Source organism: Lithohypha guttulata (assembly GCF_036872675.1).
Source record: "Lithohypha guttulata strain CCFEE 5908 chromosome Unknown scaffold_10, whole genome shotgun sequence".
Lineage (NCBI taxonomy): Eukaryota > Fungi > Ascomycota > Eurotiomycetes > Chaetothyriales > Trichomeriaceae > Lithohypha > Lithohypha guttulata.
In genome coordinates this window covers 154952-173298 of record NW_027042759.1, presented here as the reverse complement: position 1 = coordinate 173298, position 18347 = coordinate 154952, and the positions used below count along the sequence as shown (strand labels likewise).

The 18347-nt window shown below is 49.3% G+C and overlaps 7 protein-coding genes across 7 annotated transcripts; 2 read left to right on the top strand and 5 right to left on the bottom strand.

Moving 5' to 3' along the window:
• Positions 1–287: 287 nt before the first annotated feature.
• On the top strand, positions 288–1553 carry RSB1 (phospholipid-translocating ATPase rsb1; the record flags this gene model as incomplete). Its single annotated transcript, XM_064902847.1, has 1 exon — positions 288–1553. The coding sequence occupies one exon, from the start codon at positions 288–290 to the stop codon at positions 1551–1553; it is 1266 nt and encodes a 421-aa protein (XP_064750736.1).
• A 539-nt stretch (positions 1554–2092) lies between these two features.
• LTR64_008535 (uncharacterized protein) lies at positions 2093–2558 on the bottom strand (the record flags this gene model as incomplete). Its single annotated transcript, XM_064902846.1, has 2 exons — positions 2093–2259; positions 2324–2558. The coding sequence occupies 2 exons, from the start codon at positions 2556–2558 to the stop codon at positions 2093–2095; spliced, it is 402 nt and encodes a 133-aa protein (XP_064750735.1).
• A 2693-nt stretch (positions 2559–5251) lies between these two features.
• On the bottom strand, positions 5252–6194 carry LTR64_008534 (uncharacterized protein; the record flags this gene model as incomplete). The annotated part of the gene is made up of 3 exons (XM_064902845.1): positions 5252–5700; positions 5753–6100; positions 6149–6194. The coding sequence occupies 3 exons, from the start codon at positions 6192–6194 to the stop codon at positions 5252–5254; spliced, it is 843 nt and encodes a 280-aa protein (XP_064750734.1).
• A 924-nt stretch (positions 6195–7118) lies between these two features.
• On the bottom strand, positions 7119–7792 carry LTR64_008533 (uncharacterized protein; the record flags this gene model as incomplete). Its single annotated transcript, XM_064902844.1, is given in 2 exon segments — positions 7119–7767; positions 7779–7792. The coding sequence occupies 2 exon segments, from the start codon at positions 7790–7792 to the stop codon at positions 7119–7121; spliced, it is 663 nt and encodes a 220-aa protein (XP_064750733.1).
• A 1001-nt stretch (positions 7793–8793) lies between these two features.
• On the bottom strand, positions 8794–11583 carry LTR64_008532 (uncharacterized protein; the record flags this gene model as incomplete). Its single annotated transcript, XM_064902843.1, has 2 exons — positions 8794–11200; positions 11222–11583. The coding sequence occupies 2 exons, from the start codon at positions 11581–11583 to the stop codon at positions 8794–8796; spliced, it is 2769 nt and encodes a 922-aa protein (XP_064750732.1).
• A 430-nt stretch (positions 11584–12013) lies between these two features.
• DPH2 (Diphthamide biosynthesis protein 2) lies at positions 12014–13666 on the bottom strand (the record flags this gene model as incomplete). Its single annotated transcript, XM_064902842.1, has 1 exon — positions 12014–13666. One exon carries the CDS (start codon positions 13664–13666, stop codon positions 12014–12016), a length of 1653 nt encoding a protein of 550 aa, XP_064750731.1.
• A 927-nt stretch (positions 13667–14593) lies between these two features.
• LTR64_008530 (uncharacterized protein) lies at positions 14594–17826 on the top strand (the record flags this gene model as incomplete). Its single annotated transcript, XM_064902841.1, has 2 exons — positions 14594–17575; positions 17632–17826. 2 exons carry the CDS (start codon positions 14594–14596, stop codon positions 17824–17826), a joined length of 3177 nt encoding a protein of 1058 aa, XP_064750730.1.
• Between the last annotated feature and the right edge of the window lie 521 nt (positions 17827–18347).

Genomic DNA, 18347 nt, shown 5'->3' with positions numbered 1-18347 from the left:
GCTAGCTCGTGGTTTCGGTGCATCACCCCTCTAAATTTGGGATCAGGCGATCCCATGTCGCCTTTGTTACCCGATAAGGTATGGTGCGAAACCTGCAACCTTGTCAACACATTGGTTCCTGCTGCAGCACCTCAGACTGTCATAGGTCTAAGCCTCATATTGACGATTCTCTTGTCGCAGTATAGACCAAATGTGTAAGTGTCGATGCTGTTGCGACCTCGCACTATGACAACGATGGAGATGGTAAAAGGATATAAAGGTGGTGCGCTTGCCACTATGGAGGGTGCATGCCAGCACAAGCACATCTACAACTCAATCTCTCGGGCACAGCGTTCAAACACTCTCTCCAGTCTCTGAGATCTACGTCAATACCACCTGGATCCTACAAGCAATACCGTTTCGATCATCCACATATCTCAGCTTCCACAACATACAACGCATCCTCCGCAGCAATGGTGTCTGCCAGCGATTTCACTGCTGTCTGTAATGCAACGATCGCCGAATCCGAACTTTGCACACCTCAAACATGCTGTCTTGCGCAGGGTGAGGTACAATACATCCCATCCCTGGCAGGCAACTCTCTCTTCGCAGCTATATTCGGTCTGACATTGGTCGCTCAACTCATACTAGGCATAAGATACAAGATCTGGTCATTCTGTGTATGGATGGCCTTCGGACTCATTGGAGAGATCGTCGGCTATATTGGACGAATCATGCTCAACAACAACATCTTCTCGTTCACCGCTTTCCTCACCTATCTCGTCCCGCTCACAATCGCGCCAGCATTCATCACAGCGAGCATGTACCTATGCCTAGCACGACTGATCCACGTCCTCGACCCAAAACTGCAATACTCCAGACTCAAGCCAATGACATACACGTGGATCTTCGTCACATTCGACATCATCTCTCTCATCCTGCAGGGAGCAGGCGGTGGTGTCGCTGCAACCGCAGAAGATGAAGCAGGTAGCGACATGGGCGTCAACATCATGATCGCAGGTCTAGCATCCCAAGTCGCATCCATCGTCATCTTCATAGCTCTCTGCAGCGACTTCGCCTACCGCCTCTACCGCGGCCACGGCTCTCCCTCCAAGCGAGACCTCTTCAGACTTTCAGCCACCTCCCACAACACCCAAACCGCCACTGTAGTACCCACAGACGACTTCCGCAGCACATCCTACTCAACCCTCTCCCCCAACTCCTCCCCTCTGCCAACCACAACTTACTCCTACACCCTCATCAAACACAGCCGCAAATTCCGCGCCTTCATCGCCGCCCTTACCTTTGCCGTTCTCTTCATCCTCATCCGCTCTGCCTACCGCCTCGCCGAGCTCCAGGAGGGTTTCGATGGCAAGCTCGCCAACGAAGAAGTCACGTTTATGATCCTGGAGGGTCCGATGATCATCCTTGCCTGTCTGCTTTTGACGCTTTGTCATCCTGGACTGGTGTTTAGGGGCATGTGGAGCATGAAGGAGTTTGAGAGGGTGAGTGCGGCTGTGGGGTATGAGGAGCGGAAGTTGGGGATGGGGAGTGAGGAGGGGTTGGGTGTGTGAAGGAGAGAAAGAGGAAGCTAGGGGCGTTTCTCTGACAAGTCATGGTTTGAGGTCTTTAGTGGTCGGAATTGTCGGTTCGTTTAGAATTTTGTGGGTTTGTCATAGCTGACGTTATGGCTTGTTGGAAGGGTTGATCCTAACGACTGGGAGGTTAGTTATAGATTATAGAGATATACCACAGATAGAATGTATAACGAAGAATAGGATGTACTTGAACAAGAATCAACAGCTGATCTCGCTCCTTGTTGGAAGTGCTATAGCATGGAAAGCAACGACGGCTAGGTATAACCCTATTATCTTCTGGACCAGCTTGCAGGCACTATCGCTTCGCAAAAGCGACATTGATGCATATGTAAACATCCAGCACGACGAAAATTCTTAGGTAGAGTATAACATATAGCTCTTATTTGCGTGGCCGCGCAGGCTGCTGCTCGTGCTTGACTTCTAATTCGTTCAAGTCGTTGATATTCTTTGAAGCTTTCGGAAGGTATGAAATGCCACATCATTGTCCACTTCAAGTGCTAAGCGTCTGCACAATCCTAGCCGAATCGAGTCTCCTTGTCCTTGATCGGCATATCGGATCCAGTAGTAGATTTGTACTGGCCTCGGATGAAATCGCTAATTTGCTCATCCTTGGCCTGCTCAAATGCACTCTCGTTGTCCTGTTTGCCTTGACCCATGAATTTCTCTTGCACAAAGTCGATGCCTATTGGTGTTGTTAGTATGGAACATCTAAAGACAGTAGAATAAAAGGACTCGTGTATACATACCCTTGTCTAGCATATCCTCGTTCTTCTCGCTCTCTCGCCCACCTCCAGCGGCTGAGTTGAACTTGTCACCGAGGCCGCCAAAGAAACCACCACCACTGGTGCTGCCGGTGTTGCCCTGCTGTTGGCGTTCGTCTTGAGGATAGCCTTGTTGGTAGCCCTGTTGGCCTTGCATCTGGTTGTTGTTGTTATTGTTGCCGCCGGAGAAGGACTTTGCAAAGTTCGAGATGTTCTCCATGGTTAGAGAGATAGGTGCTCTGACTGGATGAGATTAGGTTCTGTTTTAGTTACTACTAGTCGTTCTGGTGCAGAAGAATACTGTGGAACAAAGGTTGTGGTAGATTGAGTTTGAAAGATGAAGTGGTGAGTGCTCGTGTGATTGAGTGGTATATAAAGAGGTGTAGAGGGGCAGGTGCGATTTCAAGTCCAAGCAATTGCAGCAACGGTAGTCAGGGCAGGGGCAGGACAGATTGTGTCACACGTTATGTCACTTGTGGAAGCCACGAATCATGATCCAAGGGCTTCCGTCGGCTGTGTTTCAAGCATGCAAACAGAAAGATAACCAAGTAAGGGAGCTTGCTCAAGCTTGAAACCACGCAGGTTTTGTCCTGGCACAGCATGGAAAGATCGTATGCCAGTTCTTGCAACACCTGTTGACGCACGCCAAGCTCGGAAGATCCGCTCCCCAAGAGAGTTCCTGGCCACGTTTATGGAGCAGTCATTCGGCTTATCGATACCTATCCAACAATGCCCGCCAAAGGTCACCAACAAGGCTCTTGAAGTGAAAAGATTACTTGGTCTCCTTTCACCGTTATTTCATATCCGTAGCAAACAGGCTTGCTGGGGTTTGTCTTATACATGGCAATGATGGACGAACAAACTGCTCTACATCTGCTCATTAAACCGTGACCCGTAATTCGTCCGTATCGTTCATAAAACCGTAAACACACATGCCATGCGACCAAGTGCCCAATCCAACCGCCTGCTACAACGCCTGTGTCCTCCATGCCCTCATTTGATACAAAGCATTGTCTTGCATTTGAACCCACTCCTTCGATACTTTCTCCACGACCAGCGTGTTAAATCGAATGGTGCCTTGAACAGCAAGTACAGCAAGTAGATCAGTACAAGAATAGTGTTTCCAACGAAGCTCAAGATCTTCTTCGTCCACTTCCACAACAAGGGTCTGAATTTCGGTTTCCGGGGCTCTTTGTACGTGTTGAGTAGGCTGTGAACCACGCAGCAAGGGCATTCCACCGGCACTTGCGATGCATGCGCGAATCCTCCTCCTTTGGTATGAGACGTGCCTTTTTCCAAGTCATGGTTCCCGTCGTAGCTGTGGCTGATAGGCGTGACAGCGTTGAATTCTTTTGTCCAACATATATTGCACGAGAACACCGAGCTGTCTTCTCTGTCCGACTCAGTCCACATCTTGATGATATGATCGTAGCGTTTCTTGTTGCTCAGCATCTTCCATTGCGCCTTGTCCAAGCATACTTTGTGGTTCCATGGTAAACTCTTTTGTTTCCATCCACTCCCGCGCTGTACTCGTTGCTGGAAGTATGCTGCGTCTCTTGGTAATATACGTTGGCATTTCTGGCAGTATCGTAACCTTGATTTGTCGGTCCAACCGTGCGCCAGCCTCTGTATCAGCAAGTGCTTTGAAGGGAAAGTATCGTTGGAGGAAAAGAGCCATGGTGTCCAGGAAGGTGCTCTAAGAAGTGGTGATGCTAGTGTCGAGGCGGCAAGTGTTTTGCACGAAAGTGCGACGCAAACTCGATCGATGACGGGGAGGTAGGAGAGAATGATATATTGCAGCTCTGGTGGGAGGTTGGCTATTGAGGAATCGCTGCCATGAAGGCCTTTTTGCTTCTGCTGCTTTGACAAATCGACCTGTTCAGCTTTAGCAAGGACGTCAATCGCATTAACTCGCACAGACTAACACTTGACGGTATTGCTAGAAAGGTCATGCGACCATGCTCATCTATAGGCCATGCTCGTCCACACTGCGGCTCGCCGATAGACATACCACCTGGATTTACTAAGGCTCCAGTTGGATGACCATTGCTATTGGCATGAACATCAAGAGACATAAAGCTCGTAAGATGAGAGAAGACAGATGTGTTTGGTACCGCATGAACAACGGCAGGTGTATGCACAATCGTTCAAAGGTTTGCAGTGCCCACCATTTGCCTAGATGTGGCTGGCGGAGCCGGTGAGGTCGATGGTGGCTTTTTTTATCACGTAGCCTGGGACCATGAGGAGCCAGACCTGGAATGACCGTGGCTTCTAAAACTATACAGAGAAATTATATTCGCTGACTGCTCCTCTCTAGTTTTAGTATCCCAAAAGTACACATGCTTTCATGAAACGTGTGGTATAGGACAAAAGCTGCTGTACTCGTTGATAGTAGCTAGTGTCTAGGCCCAAGGTTTCCTCTGTGGGCCATATTCACCTGCTGAATTAGCTTCCGGCATATTGCAGCATCGCACGAAGCTTATTGAGCACGCCCGGGATGTTTCCCTCGTGCCTTCTTGGCAGTAGATAATGCCGAGCAGGCGGCACAGCTATCTGGAGGTCTTCTCCCTTTCTCTCGGTCTTGGATCTTGTAGCAGCCGACCATTGTATCAAGACAGGATGTTGAGGAAGGAAAGTCATTGCAAGAACTCAAGAGCAACACTGTTCAGCCATACGTGGTATCAGTAAGGAGGACCTCCATATAAATTTGGGTATATGGATGAATTATTATAGTTGAGTCATATCTCTCCAATAAACATCTACTAAAGAGTGTCACCGTTTATCAACGCAACTTTGGCAGTCTCGTCGATCACGCCGCAGTCCTGATACCATGCATCGGCACTATACATCACCTGCCTGGATATCGTTATGCCTCCTCTTCCATATTGTTCAATTCCGGTACTGTGCTTCAAACTACAACCTCTGATCTGGTCCAACATTGTCGGGGTCTATCGTCGCTCTGTCATAGAATATAGTATGACCCGTGTCGCCCGTGTGATGTGTTGTGCCGCTGTTCAGAGTGCTCGACGGAATGGTCGGAGGCACATCTATAGATGGTCGAATGTCATTGTCCTCCACACGGCTAGGAATGGTCTCCAAACCCTGAGTTCCTGAATATCCACTGGTGTGGTGATTGTGGGCAGCTGTGGCAGCTGCTGCGTCAGGTGCGACTGCCGAGCTCCTTCGTCTCGCAGCCGCCGCGACGGGAGCGGCAGCACCAGAGACTGAAGCTCGATGTCCAGAACCAGTCAACTGTTGGAAGGGATCGTTTGATATGTCGAAAAGAGATGCCTTGTTCTCACGCGTGTCGAACTCCTCAGCTCGTGACATACCTGTCTCTCCTACACCATCAATCTGGGATTCTGCATCATCCTGTGAGTGAAAGAACTCGACTCAGTCTAGGGCTCAACTTACTGTCGACCGGCTTGCGTGTATAGTACGGATCATCTCCAGGAGCGTAGCTACCCTTGCCGGCATTGCTGAACTTCCTCAGATCTGCTCCGTTCACACTATACTTTCTCTCGCGATTCAGGTATTCTTCTTCCTTGGTCAAACCAGTCTCGCCGACACCATGAATCATGGAATCGGGAACCTTCTTGCGAGAGTAGTAGGGGTCCGATTGTGGATGGAAGGCAAGAAGACCCTTGCTACTGCTGTCGTGCTTCCGTACATCCACTCCCGTCACACTATACTTTCGTTCGCGGTTTGCTGCCTCCTCCTGTGGATTGAGGCCAGTCTGCCCAACATGTTCGATGAACTCATCTGCGTCGCCATCAGTCGAGACCGACCATTTGGTGAATAGCTACATACCTGGAATCGACTTGCGATTGTAGTAAGGGTCAGCTGCTTTGCTCATTTTGGAAAATACTAGGAATTAGTCCAACAATCTCGTCGCCTGTAAACTGGTATGTCAATGTTTCAAGCTCGCGTTTGTAGACAGTGCGATGGAAAGCATGAGAGAAGAAGCCGCGGTTGCTGCTTATGTATTCGCACAAGATCACAAGCTCAGTCGCAAGACAAGTACAGCCCAGCTCCCAGCTCAATTGTAAATGGACGCCATAAGCCAACCTAAACTGCAGGCGTGACCATTTCGAGCCCATCATGAATCGTGTCTAAACTTCCGCATCTCCACTTCGAAGATGTTTGAGCTGCTGTAGACTTTAAAATCAGCTTGTGGAAGCGATAGAATTGGTCAAGGACGAGCAGGGGTTGGTCGCTCACAGATGAGGTTTTGCCGAACCAGAAGATGACGCATCCTTCGCCGATTCCTGGGGAAATGTGGAGGCTCCCAAACCACTGATCTCCAAACTCTCGGCTTGATCGACGTGATATCCATCATTTTGCTAGACTATTTTGAATAAAGATCAGTCCTATCATGAGCACATACAGAAAGTATGTAAATGAGCGATGAGTTCGTGGTCACAGGCTTGTACTTGACTAGCTGTCTCAACTCCTGCAAGATATCTCGTATACGTGAAGCGCAGCTTCCTGAGAAACACGCATTCGAGTAGCGTGTCGAAAAGGGCCGATTCCAGATCGTTTTGGGAAGGGACTTCTGGGCAGCCACCTTCGTCAGTTTCTGGCAGGTACCAAAAATGTACAACGGTGTTCATGTACCGTACGAATGCGCAGCATTGATATCAATAATGTTTTGAACAGTGCTGCGACATACGACCCTGTGAGGAAGATTGCTCAGTCATTTGATATTGACAAACGCAATTACTGATTACATGACTGCTATTCGAGCTTCCTCAACTCCATCCGTGAACGTACGGGCGGCCTACTCTTTGTTCCAGTGCCTCCATATATGCTCTGCACATTCATCGGCCTTGGACACACAAGTTTCATGACCAGTTTCTAGGACTTCGATCCTCACTCGACCCTCGAGAACATCCATTGCATCTTCTCTCGTTTCGTCGAACTTGATGACCGGATCGTGTTCCCCTAAGATCATCAACACTTCCTGGTCTTGAGCTTTCAGATATTCACCAAGTTTTTTCCAGTCCTCGTGGTGCCGCCATATAGGCGCGTAGCGGAGCGACGATAGGACTGACCTCACATAGCCTTGGTGGAAGTCGATCTGGTGGTTGACCGCCCCTTCAAGCCTGAGATGCGGATACGAGCGTGATAGGATTGGACGTGTCGGTGCATCGACAGCAACTTCTGCTTGCAGGGCCTTCTTTGGATCAGTGCTTTCCTCATCATCCGGCTGATTGAGCTCAGTAGCTCCTAGAGTCACAGGCTTGCGAAGTCTTTTGCCCAAAACCCGTAGCACAATCGGTTCGAATAGAATGGTCCGCGAGTAGAGTAATTTGCTTACCGTCCCAATATGAGAGTCGCGAATTAGCCCAGCAGGCGCAATCAGAACCAAATCCCTGATCATTTCTGGGAAATAACTGGTGAAACTTGCACTGATCCCTCCACCAAGGCTGTAACCAACTAGGGAGAATCCATTTTGACCCGTCCAAGCCAGTTTTGATGATGACAGCACAACCAGAATAGCAGACATATATAATCTGATATCGTGGTCTAAATCAACAGGCGCATCGCTGTAACCTCGCCCAGGTAGATCGAACATCATTACCCTGCATCCCTTATCGACCAAAGCATGAGCCAACCCGCCTATAGCAACACATGGCGTAGATATGCCGTGAACGCAAAGGACTTTCCGGCCGTCCTCAGGACCAAATTCATAAACCTGTAGTGTCCCGAAAGGACTACGTACAGCCCGTCCACCTGGGTACGCGTCGGGCGGATAAGGAAGTTCTGAAACCTCAGTCTGTGTGAGCTTTGGTAGAAGTCTCACGCGTGGCGACAAGAGGATGCCACGACGATCTGGTTGGCCGAGGAATGAGCGTACAGTGAATCCGGCGAAGAAGAGTACTGCTCCAGCCACGAGGACTTGGAGATGGTGGCTTGGGAAGTCCATCTGTAGAGATCTCGTGTTGTCTGAGTGACTACGACGATGGCAACAAGCTCGCCTGAGAGGTTTGTGCTATCATCTCGACGAAAGATGCATGTGATACTGAGACAGAACCAATTCCTGAAATGTCGTGTTTACAAGTTCTAAAGGTACGACCATGATTTATTGTCTGCGGGGTGTTCGTCGGTGGTTGTGTCCATCGTTTTCCGTAGGACTCTCTTGCAATTCTGCATTCTCCTGCAGTGTCATATACGTGTGTGGGCTACTATATTTCTATGCCTTAACAAGTAACATTGGAAGCGTCAGAAACTGAGTTGGTCTTGTATGTGTGAACAAATTTCGTTGAACATCCATCACATATATTATGCACGAGGCCTCCTCATTACTCATATTCATCCATTTACAGCCATGACTCAGTTATCGACCACTAGTACCTCAAGCAATTTCAATGTACTCTCCACGCCATGCTCAACTTCCATTCGCCTTAATCGGTGGTCGTCATGAGAATAATCAGACCTCAGGTTGCATTAAATTACTCCTGAGCATTCGAAGAATCTGACTCCATACCCTCGATGATAATATTTGGCAGTGCTAGCGCGGCTGGTGACCCAGGAGGAGCTTGCGATCTCAGATTTTGCACCCTCCTCACAACGTTCACAGCTGAGAGGCTGATTTCTTGTAATTCTTGCAGCTCTTGGTCAATGCTGTTGTAGAACGTGTCTAATGTAAAGTCAGCATCGCCGAAGCCGCCAAGATGTGGCTGGTCAAGCAGAACGTCTGCAATATGGCCGATTCTTTGCTCCGGAGTCATCTTTTGCCTTTGTCTATGCTTTCTTTCCTTCTGCACACGTGCCATCTTGCTCCTGCTCAGACACGTTAGATGTCGTTTACATTTCCGCGATACGATTCGGTCATGGCGACAATTCGGACAATAGAAAGCAGCTGTTCCTCCACTGATGGAATCGGTCTCACCCTCGGGCAAGCGGCAACCACTACAGGGACAGGACTTGTCAAATCCAGTCACACAGTCATCACAAACAAACACTTTGCAATCTTGACACTGCCGCATGACTGCGCTACACCGTCGACGGTGGTCGCCTTGTGAACGGGTCGAAGCGCAAAAGAATGCTTGACAGCCCTTCCAATCGCTAGGCAAGATCTGTTGCTGCTCCGTACTTTCAGCGGCCTTGCTAGGCTCTGGAGTTCCAGTAGCAGATCTAGCTGATGGAGCAGGAGACGAGGCCCTACTCAACGGTCCTGTACTGTTGGAGCCTGGCGAAAGCGGTCTCCCAATAGGCTCGACCTCTGGGTTCAAGGCTTGCTCGGCAACTCGAATAGGAAGGGTCGAGGTGACAGGTCGATCCAGTGGAAACAGGCTTGGCGAAAGTTGTGGTATTCCATTGACCTTTGGTCGCGTCTCTTCGAGTAGCACGTTGGCCGCCAAAGCGAGCTGCGCTTCCTCCATGATTCGCTGTGCTTCAGATTTGCGCTGCTTGTTAGCCTCCTGTTTTTGCTGCTCTTTCCTCTTCAGCCAAAGGGTTTTGAACAGCTTGGTGGCCTTTAATCGTGCAATCAGCTCTTGTTTTTCCACGCCCAACTCTTTGTAGCCACATATGCGCACGCGCTGCTTCTCCTTCACGTCGTGCTTCAGACATAAAGGCACAGCACACGCCTTGCACTTGATCTTCCATTGATCCGAGTTGTAGCAAGAGTCACACAGCATGCGAGGTATGCTATCGTTGTCCTCATGCATTCCGACCTGTGCTCCATGCAAGAACATGTCTGCTAGCGAGGCCCATCTGCCACCTGGACCAGTGACGTTGGACCTGACTAAAGGAGAACCTATGAGTTCTGTACTGTCGCCAAATTCGTTAAATGAAAATTCTGTGTCCTCGTAACCGTTGTTTGGAGGTAAAGGTGCAGCACGTAATCTGTCTACATCCTGATTCTGTGGTGCAGTTCCGAACGTGATTCCTCCCCCACCTGAAAACACGGGCTCGGTACAGCACCATTTAAATTTGGTGTTGGGCAAAGTGTTCTGCTGATTAGGAGCACCAGGAGCGGCTGGATCAGTGTCCTGCATCGAGCAAGGAGAAACAGCGCAACCCGGGGCCCACCAGAACTTTCTCTTTTCTTCCTCGGTAGCGTTTTGATTTCTGAGATAAGGTCGGTCGAAGGCGCAACTCGCACACAGAGTCTTGCGGCAGCCTGAACAATGCATCATGACCGAACATTGCTCGCAACGCTCCAGGATTTCGGTTGCACAATTCGAACAGTGAATATTTTCGACAAATTGGTAATGTGAGCGACGCAGGTGAACAGGTACATCCTTTCCTTCTGGAGCCAAACCGACAGGCTCACCGTTGACAGCAATTTCTTCTTCCCAGGCTCGACCATCGCGCTTGCGCTTTCTGGGTCTTGTAGTTGGCATGGTGCCAGGAGCAGAGCCTAACCAATTTCGACTCCGCCATAGCCTGTCATAAACGACCCAGACCTCGCGAGGATCCTGCTGAACCCTCATGGTTACGTAACCACGCCTTCTGAAGCACCTTGCGCCTGGGGTGGTGCACCAGGCAGTATCGGTCCATATACCAAGCTTGTGACAAGTCAGAACCAGTTCATGTGTAGGTTCGCTGTCACTCTCTTTTCGATTAAGACTGCTCGGCAGGTAAGGCCTCCTCCGATGGTGTCGACAACGGTAAGTGTACAAGCTCTTGAGGGCCAGTTTCTGCAGCTCGGGAGGTTTTGCACTCCGGGGCTGCTGCATGGCCATAGCGTGCATGGTCAACCACGGGTTGATGTGGTACTTCAATGAGACATTTTTGCACCCTCGCACAGAAACGTGCTCCAAAGTGTCTTTGCGTAGTATCATGACGGTTTGAAAAAGAGTTGCACCACTGACAGCAGTATTATCAAGGACGAGGCTGGTCAAACGGGTACTGAATGGAATGATCACATACATCAGCAGTTGGTCGAGGGCATAGTTGCTTGATTGCCGTGACTGCGAACCTGCGGTCGCAGGCGGTGTATGGGCTGGGGTGGGAGAGGGCTGATGTAGGCGCCATGACATGTATTTCCACGATATTGGTGACTGTTGGAATAGAGATTTGAGGAAGCGCGAGGAATGGTAGAGGTTCAATATCGATTCGGTAGGTAATTGTGCGACCAGAGACTCGAGGACTGGCTCATTGTTGGCAACGACTTGTTCGAAGCGTGAGATTCTGGTGCCAGGCTGTGGTGGGAGGGACGTGAGTGAAGTGTTTTGCGATTGTGACTGCGATTGACGCTCTCCCGCCGCTTGGGTCATGTTCACCTCTGCCATAATGAACCTGCTCTTGTTGTTACAATCATGTCCAGCACATCTTTTCAGTCATTCAGCGCATATCGATCAATATTCTTACTAATACAAGGCTCATGGTGGCGCCTGCAACTGCGGAAAGGGTCGTAGTAGTAGTCCTACGTTTGCTATGGAAAGGGCGATTAATCAACCAGTCTGAGGCGTCCGGATTGCGCTTGCCTCTGCAGGCATCTGGCGCCGGCTCAGGCTTTATTGACTGCGCTAAGCATCCCTCACCTTCTCCGAACTCTTCTTAGACATGATCCTGCTTTCTCTCAGATTACCACGATCTCCATAGGTGTCTAGTCAACTGTGCTTGGTGTGAAAAGGAACGCCTGACGGCTTGGGATCATAATGTCGATATGTTATGCCGGGTATATCATTAACTACGAAGCTTGAATCATTTCGAACCGCCTTAAGTCCTTACAGATTGCCCGACTGCATAACTCCGAGCAAGACCGGATCTCCCTTCGCCTATAAGCGCACCTTCAACCTCCTCATCCTCGTATTGAACCTCGAAATTGCTACCTAGTCCTTTCCATGTCCTTTTGTGTGCTAAAAATTCAGCTGCTGGTGATGCGACACCATTGACTACGAGAATTTCACCTTTGGCTCGTTTAGTTAATGCTTGTGACCTAGTGATTCCATTCAAACCATTCAGCCGCTGTTGATCCAGTGGTCGGGTTTGAGACACGTATCTACCTGTCCGCAAATCAAATTCTGGCGGTGCAGATTCCTCCTCCGAGTCGACATCACTGCCGTCCTCGCCATCTGCTGTGCCATTTGGGCTTAGTGTGTTGTGATCGCTTCTCGAGCGTTGACTGCCTTCCAAGACCCCTTGGAAGTCGCTTCGCCATGCGCCTGTCCATACTCTCGTTTGATCGCTCGCAAGAGCCAGCCCTAGTTCAAAAGGCGTCAAGATCGGTCGGAAAAAGTCCTTGCTGTCGATCAGTGAGCTTTCCCAACAGCCTATCACTACCCAACCACCTATATCTGAGAAGTTGGCAACCTTGGCCGCGTTCAATTTGCCAACGACAAAAAGATATGATTTCTTGCCTGCTGATTCAATCTGTCTCTTGACGTGCTCAACCACATCCAGGTAGTTCTTGACGCTCAAAGTGTTGATCAATATACCCCAGGTGGATACTGTATTCATCGACGTTACCAGTCCGTATCGTCTTCTCAGCAACATGGCCGTCCTCGCTTCCTCAGCTTGTCCTCTACTATTGCTATCCGTGCTAGGGTCGTGAATGTATATGCCTCGAACTTTAGAACTCATTGTCAACAGAAGGGCTGTAGGAGGCTCTGCGATGTGATAAATGTACCATTGTGATAGCTCGGATGGATCAGCGGACACCTCCCCTGGTACTGTACGATTAGGAAGCAGTGAGGACGGGTTGTGCACAATCTCCGCTGCATATATGTTGCTGTATCCTGCCCTGATTAGTCTGTTGACTAGAGGACGAACGTGTGAGGCATATGGCATATCTGCCGTCACAATGACTTTCATTTCTTGGTCGGGAAAGCAACCGAGAAAGCCTTCGACAGCAGAATCATCATTCGCTGCGGCCTGTGTGTAAACGTGTAGAACCGGCAGTCGAGTAGTTGGTGACAGACACGCCCTTCCATAATGTACCACCGCGTCCGCATCTATATGCTCGGCAGCAATCTCATCGACGCAGCACGAACCATAGGATGTATCACCCAAAATAGTTAGCTTGGTTGTTGGTTCCGGTTCGCGCAGATTCAGTAACTCGGTACGCTCCCGCACATAATCTACAGGTTTTGATATCGTCGGACCGTCTGTTGCACTTGGCTCAAGCCCTCGTGCCAGTAGCTGGTAAACCCGAGCAGAATGTGTCAGCATGTGGTCAGGGAATTGTAACGCAACCCGTCTCCATTTCCGCTCTTTGATCTCTTTGATTGTTCGATCAATTTCATACTGTATTTTGAATTGATCCTCAGACAGGTCCTCCGTCCAACGTCCAGCTATATCAGGCTCAACTCCAGCCAAGATATGGTTGTCAGGCGTAGACAATATTGGAGCTGACGTCAAAGCTTCGAGCATTGTTATCTCAGATATGTTTCGTAAGGATTGCAATGTTCAGTTCGCGGTACAGCACTGGGGACACACCCTAAGCAGGTGACTTTAAAACTATACCTTGCCACTGTTTTATCCTTGGAAATGGTTGAATTGATTCAGGCCAGCGAGCGAATCGATACGCAATCAATTGTTTCAGATGACCCAGTGCAGGCCTGACGTTCTACTAAGCCCAAGAAAGAGCCCCTTCCACGACAAAATTCGAGCCAACTGCTCAATCTTCAGACACAAGGAAAGTGATCTTGGTCAATGAAAAATGTACGAGAAGGCACGATTGATGCCTTATTGTCAGGCAGGAGCGAACCACGGCTCCTCCTTCTGACTTTTCTTGGCGTGTCTTGCAGGCCGTCTTATTGCCATCTGCGTCGTCAATTTTGGTCACTGCTGCGATATTGCTTCTATCACCGAAAGTTGGTTCAGTGTTTAGTGAGTGAACACAGACCCAAGGAACAAGGTCGCATAATCTCGTATCGAACGCCCTTAGAGAACATCGTCGCAGGCGGTGTAATATTCGTCATTATGCTGCGTTGCATAAGCTGAAGGTTGCTACCCGCCACTGCCTGGTCAACATCTCTGCTTCGACAATCTTCGAGATTGAAAAGGTAGGACTTGCCACTTTTCAAACCCTGACAGATCTGGCCCAGTATCACTTGTGGACTTCATTCTACCAGGATATGGTTCCGCAGCATGCCACCAGAGAGCAATAACATCCACTCCACACTACCTGTGAGCATTTGTGTCTGTCTTCTTAGCGTTTGTTTGATTATTGGCCTGCCGTCTTTGTTCACAAAGGGCCTCCTTCTGACACGTGTCTCTAGCTTGATCTTTTTAAGCCCCAAAATTTCCTCCTCACGATATCAAAGCACCATTTCATCTCCTTTCAACTTTCCAAGGATGGGTTCTATGGGCGGATCTCCCCAGTTCAGGACTATACAGTCATTTACCCCAGACTACTGTCCTAATCGGATAACTCAATATGAATCAAAGCGAACAGGTATGCGAGTGGTTGTTGTGGACCAGGAGGGGCCCAAGTTGCATGGCTTTTTTGTACTTGCGACCGAGATTCATGATGATTCCGGTGCTCCTCACACTCTCGAGCATCTCTGCTTCATGGGCTCGAAGTCCTACAAGTACAAAGGATTTCTTGACAAGCTAGCCACCAGAGCGTACGCAGGAACGAATGCTTGGACTGCCACAGATCATACAGCCTACACTCTCGAGACTGCAGGATGGGCCGGCTTTCGTCAGATCCTGCCTGTATATCTCGAACATGTAATTCTACCAACTCTCACAGATTCCGGCTGTCTGACAGAAGTACACCATATCGATGGCAAAGGTCTAGATGCTGGAGTCGTCTACTCTGAGATGCAAGGTGTCCAGAATACGGCGCAAGAATTGATCGATCTTCGGAGCAAGCGGTTGCTATATCCCCAAGGTAGTGGGTTTCGATATGAGACTGGCGGCATGATGGAGCAATTGCGAGTCCTGACGGCTGACCGCATCCGACAATTCCACCGCGATATGTATCAGCCAAGAAATCTATGTCTGTGTCTTTTCGGCGAGATAAACCACGACGAACTCTTGGAAACACTCAGTGAGTTTGAGACTTCAATAACGGATGACATTCCTGATCCTGGACTACCTTTTCAACGACCTTGGATCGACTCCGAGAAGCTTCAACCTCTTACTGAGTCAACTGTAGAAGTGATCGAGTTCCCTGAAGAGGACGAGTCCATGGGTCAGATTGACATTCGTTTTCTGGGACCGAATTGTGCCGACTCGTTGCAAATATCTGCGTTGCAGGTGGTATTGCTCTACCTCGCTGGTTCATCTGCAGCCGTGCTCGACAACACCCTTGTCGAAAAGGAGCAAATCGCGAGTGGAGTCTACTATTCAATCGATAGTCGTCCGAAAACCGAAATCACTTTCTCCCTGTCAGGAGTCGCCGCGGCCAAATTAGAGCAAGTCGAGGCAAGATTCTTCGAGGTCTTGAAAGGTGCTCTGGACAAGCCTCTGGACATGTCTTTTATGCAGGATTGCCTTGAACAGCAAACTAGGACATTCAAATTTGATGCCGAGACTTCTGCTACAGCGTTCGTGAACGATATCATATCAGACTACCTGTTTGGCAACAGAGACGGTTCTACTCTGGCAAGCCTCAAGAACCTCGACGATTATGACGTGACATTAAAAGCTTGGACTGAGACTGAATGGAAGACCTTCATCAAGCGATATATATCTGATGCTAATCATGTTTCAATGTTAGGAAAGCCTTCCGCAGCGCTGTCGGAGAAGTTTAAGGCGGACGAAGCAAAGAGGATAGAAGAACAGCAGAAGAAACTTGGACCTGAAGGCCTCAAGGAGTGTGAAAGAAAGCTCGAGGCTGCTAAAGCAGAAAATGATCGAGAAATTCCACATTCGTTACTCGCGAAGTTCAGAGTGCCACCAATAGAGAGCATCCATTTCGTCACCACATCATCTGCACGGATCGGGCCTGCGCTTGCAGTAGGCCGTCCCTCAACCCAGTTCCAGTCCATCATCGAGGCAGACGACAAAGATATGCCTCTTTTCATCGACTTCGAGCATATTCCTTCCAATTTCGCACGAGTGAATCTGATCATCTCGACTGAACATGTGCCCATCGAGCTCAGACCACTAATCCCGGTATACCTTGAGGCATTTTTCAATTTACCGATTCAAAGAGGCGATAAAGTGGTCGACTTTGAACAGGTCGTTATCGAACTTGAGCGCGAAACTGTTGGCTACAATATAGAAACGGCTTCTGGTCTTGGCAACAGCGAGTGTCTGCGAATCGAGTTTGAAGTTGAAGTCGAAAAATATAGCGATGCCATTCGGTGGATGAAAGAACTAATGTGGCACTCGATCTTCGACATTGAGCGTCTCAAAGCGATCAACTCGCGGCTACTGGCAGACGTTCCTGACTACAAGCGCAGCGGTAATGGCATGCTTACCGCGTGCCATCTCATGTTACACCTGGCACCAGAATCCATCGCTCGTGCCAAGTCCACACTGACCAAGGCCCTCTACCTCAAACGAACCAGAGCGCTCCTCAAGTCTGATCCGGAGAGGTTAGTTTCCCAAATGGAGGCATTCCGCAAGACCCTCTGCCAGTTCCCCAACTTCCGCGTCCTGGTCGTGGCTGATCTCGAGAAACTCGAGAACCCAGTCTCGTCATGGCGTAGCTTGTTGTCCGATTTAGCAATTGATCCTGCAAAACCACCACCTCTAGCTCCTCTGGGTAGCCGTCTTGCTCGTCTGAGCCCAGCAGGCCTATCACCCGGCAAGTCTTCGCATGTTATCCCAATGGCAACCATTGATTCATCTTATGCTTATGCCGTGGCTCGTGGTCCAACCTCATACGACGACCCTAAACTGCCGGCTTTGATGGTCGCCATGGCCTATCTAAACGCCGTCGAAGGCCCATTGTGGACCGCAGTTCGAGGCACCGGCCTCGCATACGGCACAAGTATGTCCTACGACATACACTCAGGCTTCATCAACATCGACGTCTATCGATCCCCCGATGCATACAAAGCCTTCCTTGCAGCGAGAGACGTGATTGGCGCGCATATCGATGGCACCACTCCTTTCGATTCACTCATGCTAGAGGGCGCGATCAGCAGTATCGTGGTCGGATTTGCGAACGAGCAAGGTACCCTCGCTAGCGCTGCGGTTGCAAGTTTTGTGAGACAAGTCATGAGAGGGTTGCCGGAGGATTATATGCAGATCATGTTGAAGAAGGTTAGGGATATTGATGTGGAGGCTATTAAGCAGAGTTTGAAGGATGTTGTCTTTGATGTATTCACGCCTGGAAAGTCAGACGTGCTTGTTACGTGTGCGACAGGGTTGACCGAGGTAAGTTTATCTGTATACTCCAGTGTTTCGGCGTATATGCTAACACCTAATTCTAGCAAATCAAGACCGGTCTCGGGTCTCTGGGTTACCAGCCTGAAGTACATGATCTCAATTGGTTCCAGGATGATTACGGATTGAAGACTGGGGAGGATGATGAGGCAGAAGAAGATGACGATGATGACGACGAAGACGAAGACGAGGATGATGACGGTGATGAGAGCGGCAATGATGAAGATGACGAGGACGATTGAATATGTAGAGGCATAGACAGATGACAATGGTGTGGCGTTTCCACCATGGTTGATTATTAGCACAGCTTCATTACTGCATATATCCAACCAATTCCTGCTATGTAGACACAATTTTGAATTTTGGAATGTTCATATCCTGGAGTCATCAATGATATCCGTGTATTGGCCCGCTAACAACGCTCCGCTGCGCACATCAATGGCATATCTCTCAAGTGGCTCTTTGGGACAGATAGTGAAAGCATTTATGAATCGCAACAACACACAGCCTGTGCTCGTCGAACGCAAGTCGAGATTTCACCAAACCTCTACAAGCCCTCGGATTTTTGGATGAGCATAGCCTGTGGTACATCCAGTCATCGGCAGTGTGGTACGGCGTGTTTCAGCAAGTACAAGTTAGGATACCCGGTTCTGATGCTCCTTGTTCTGCCATATGCTTGTAAATTCTGCTACCGAGCTCTTTGCACGGTCGCATTCCTTGGTCGTACAGCTAGCTGATTAATATTGTAGCACGCTGTGCGAGA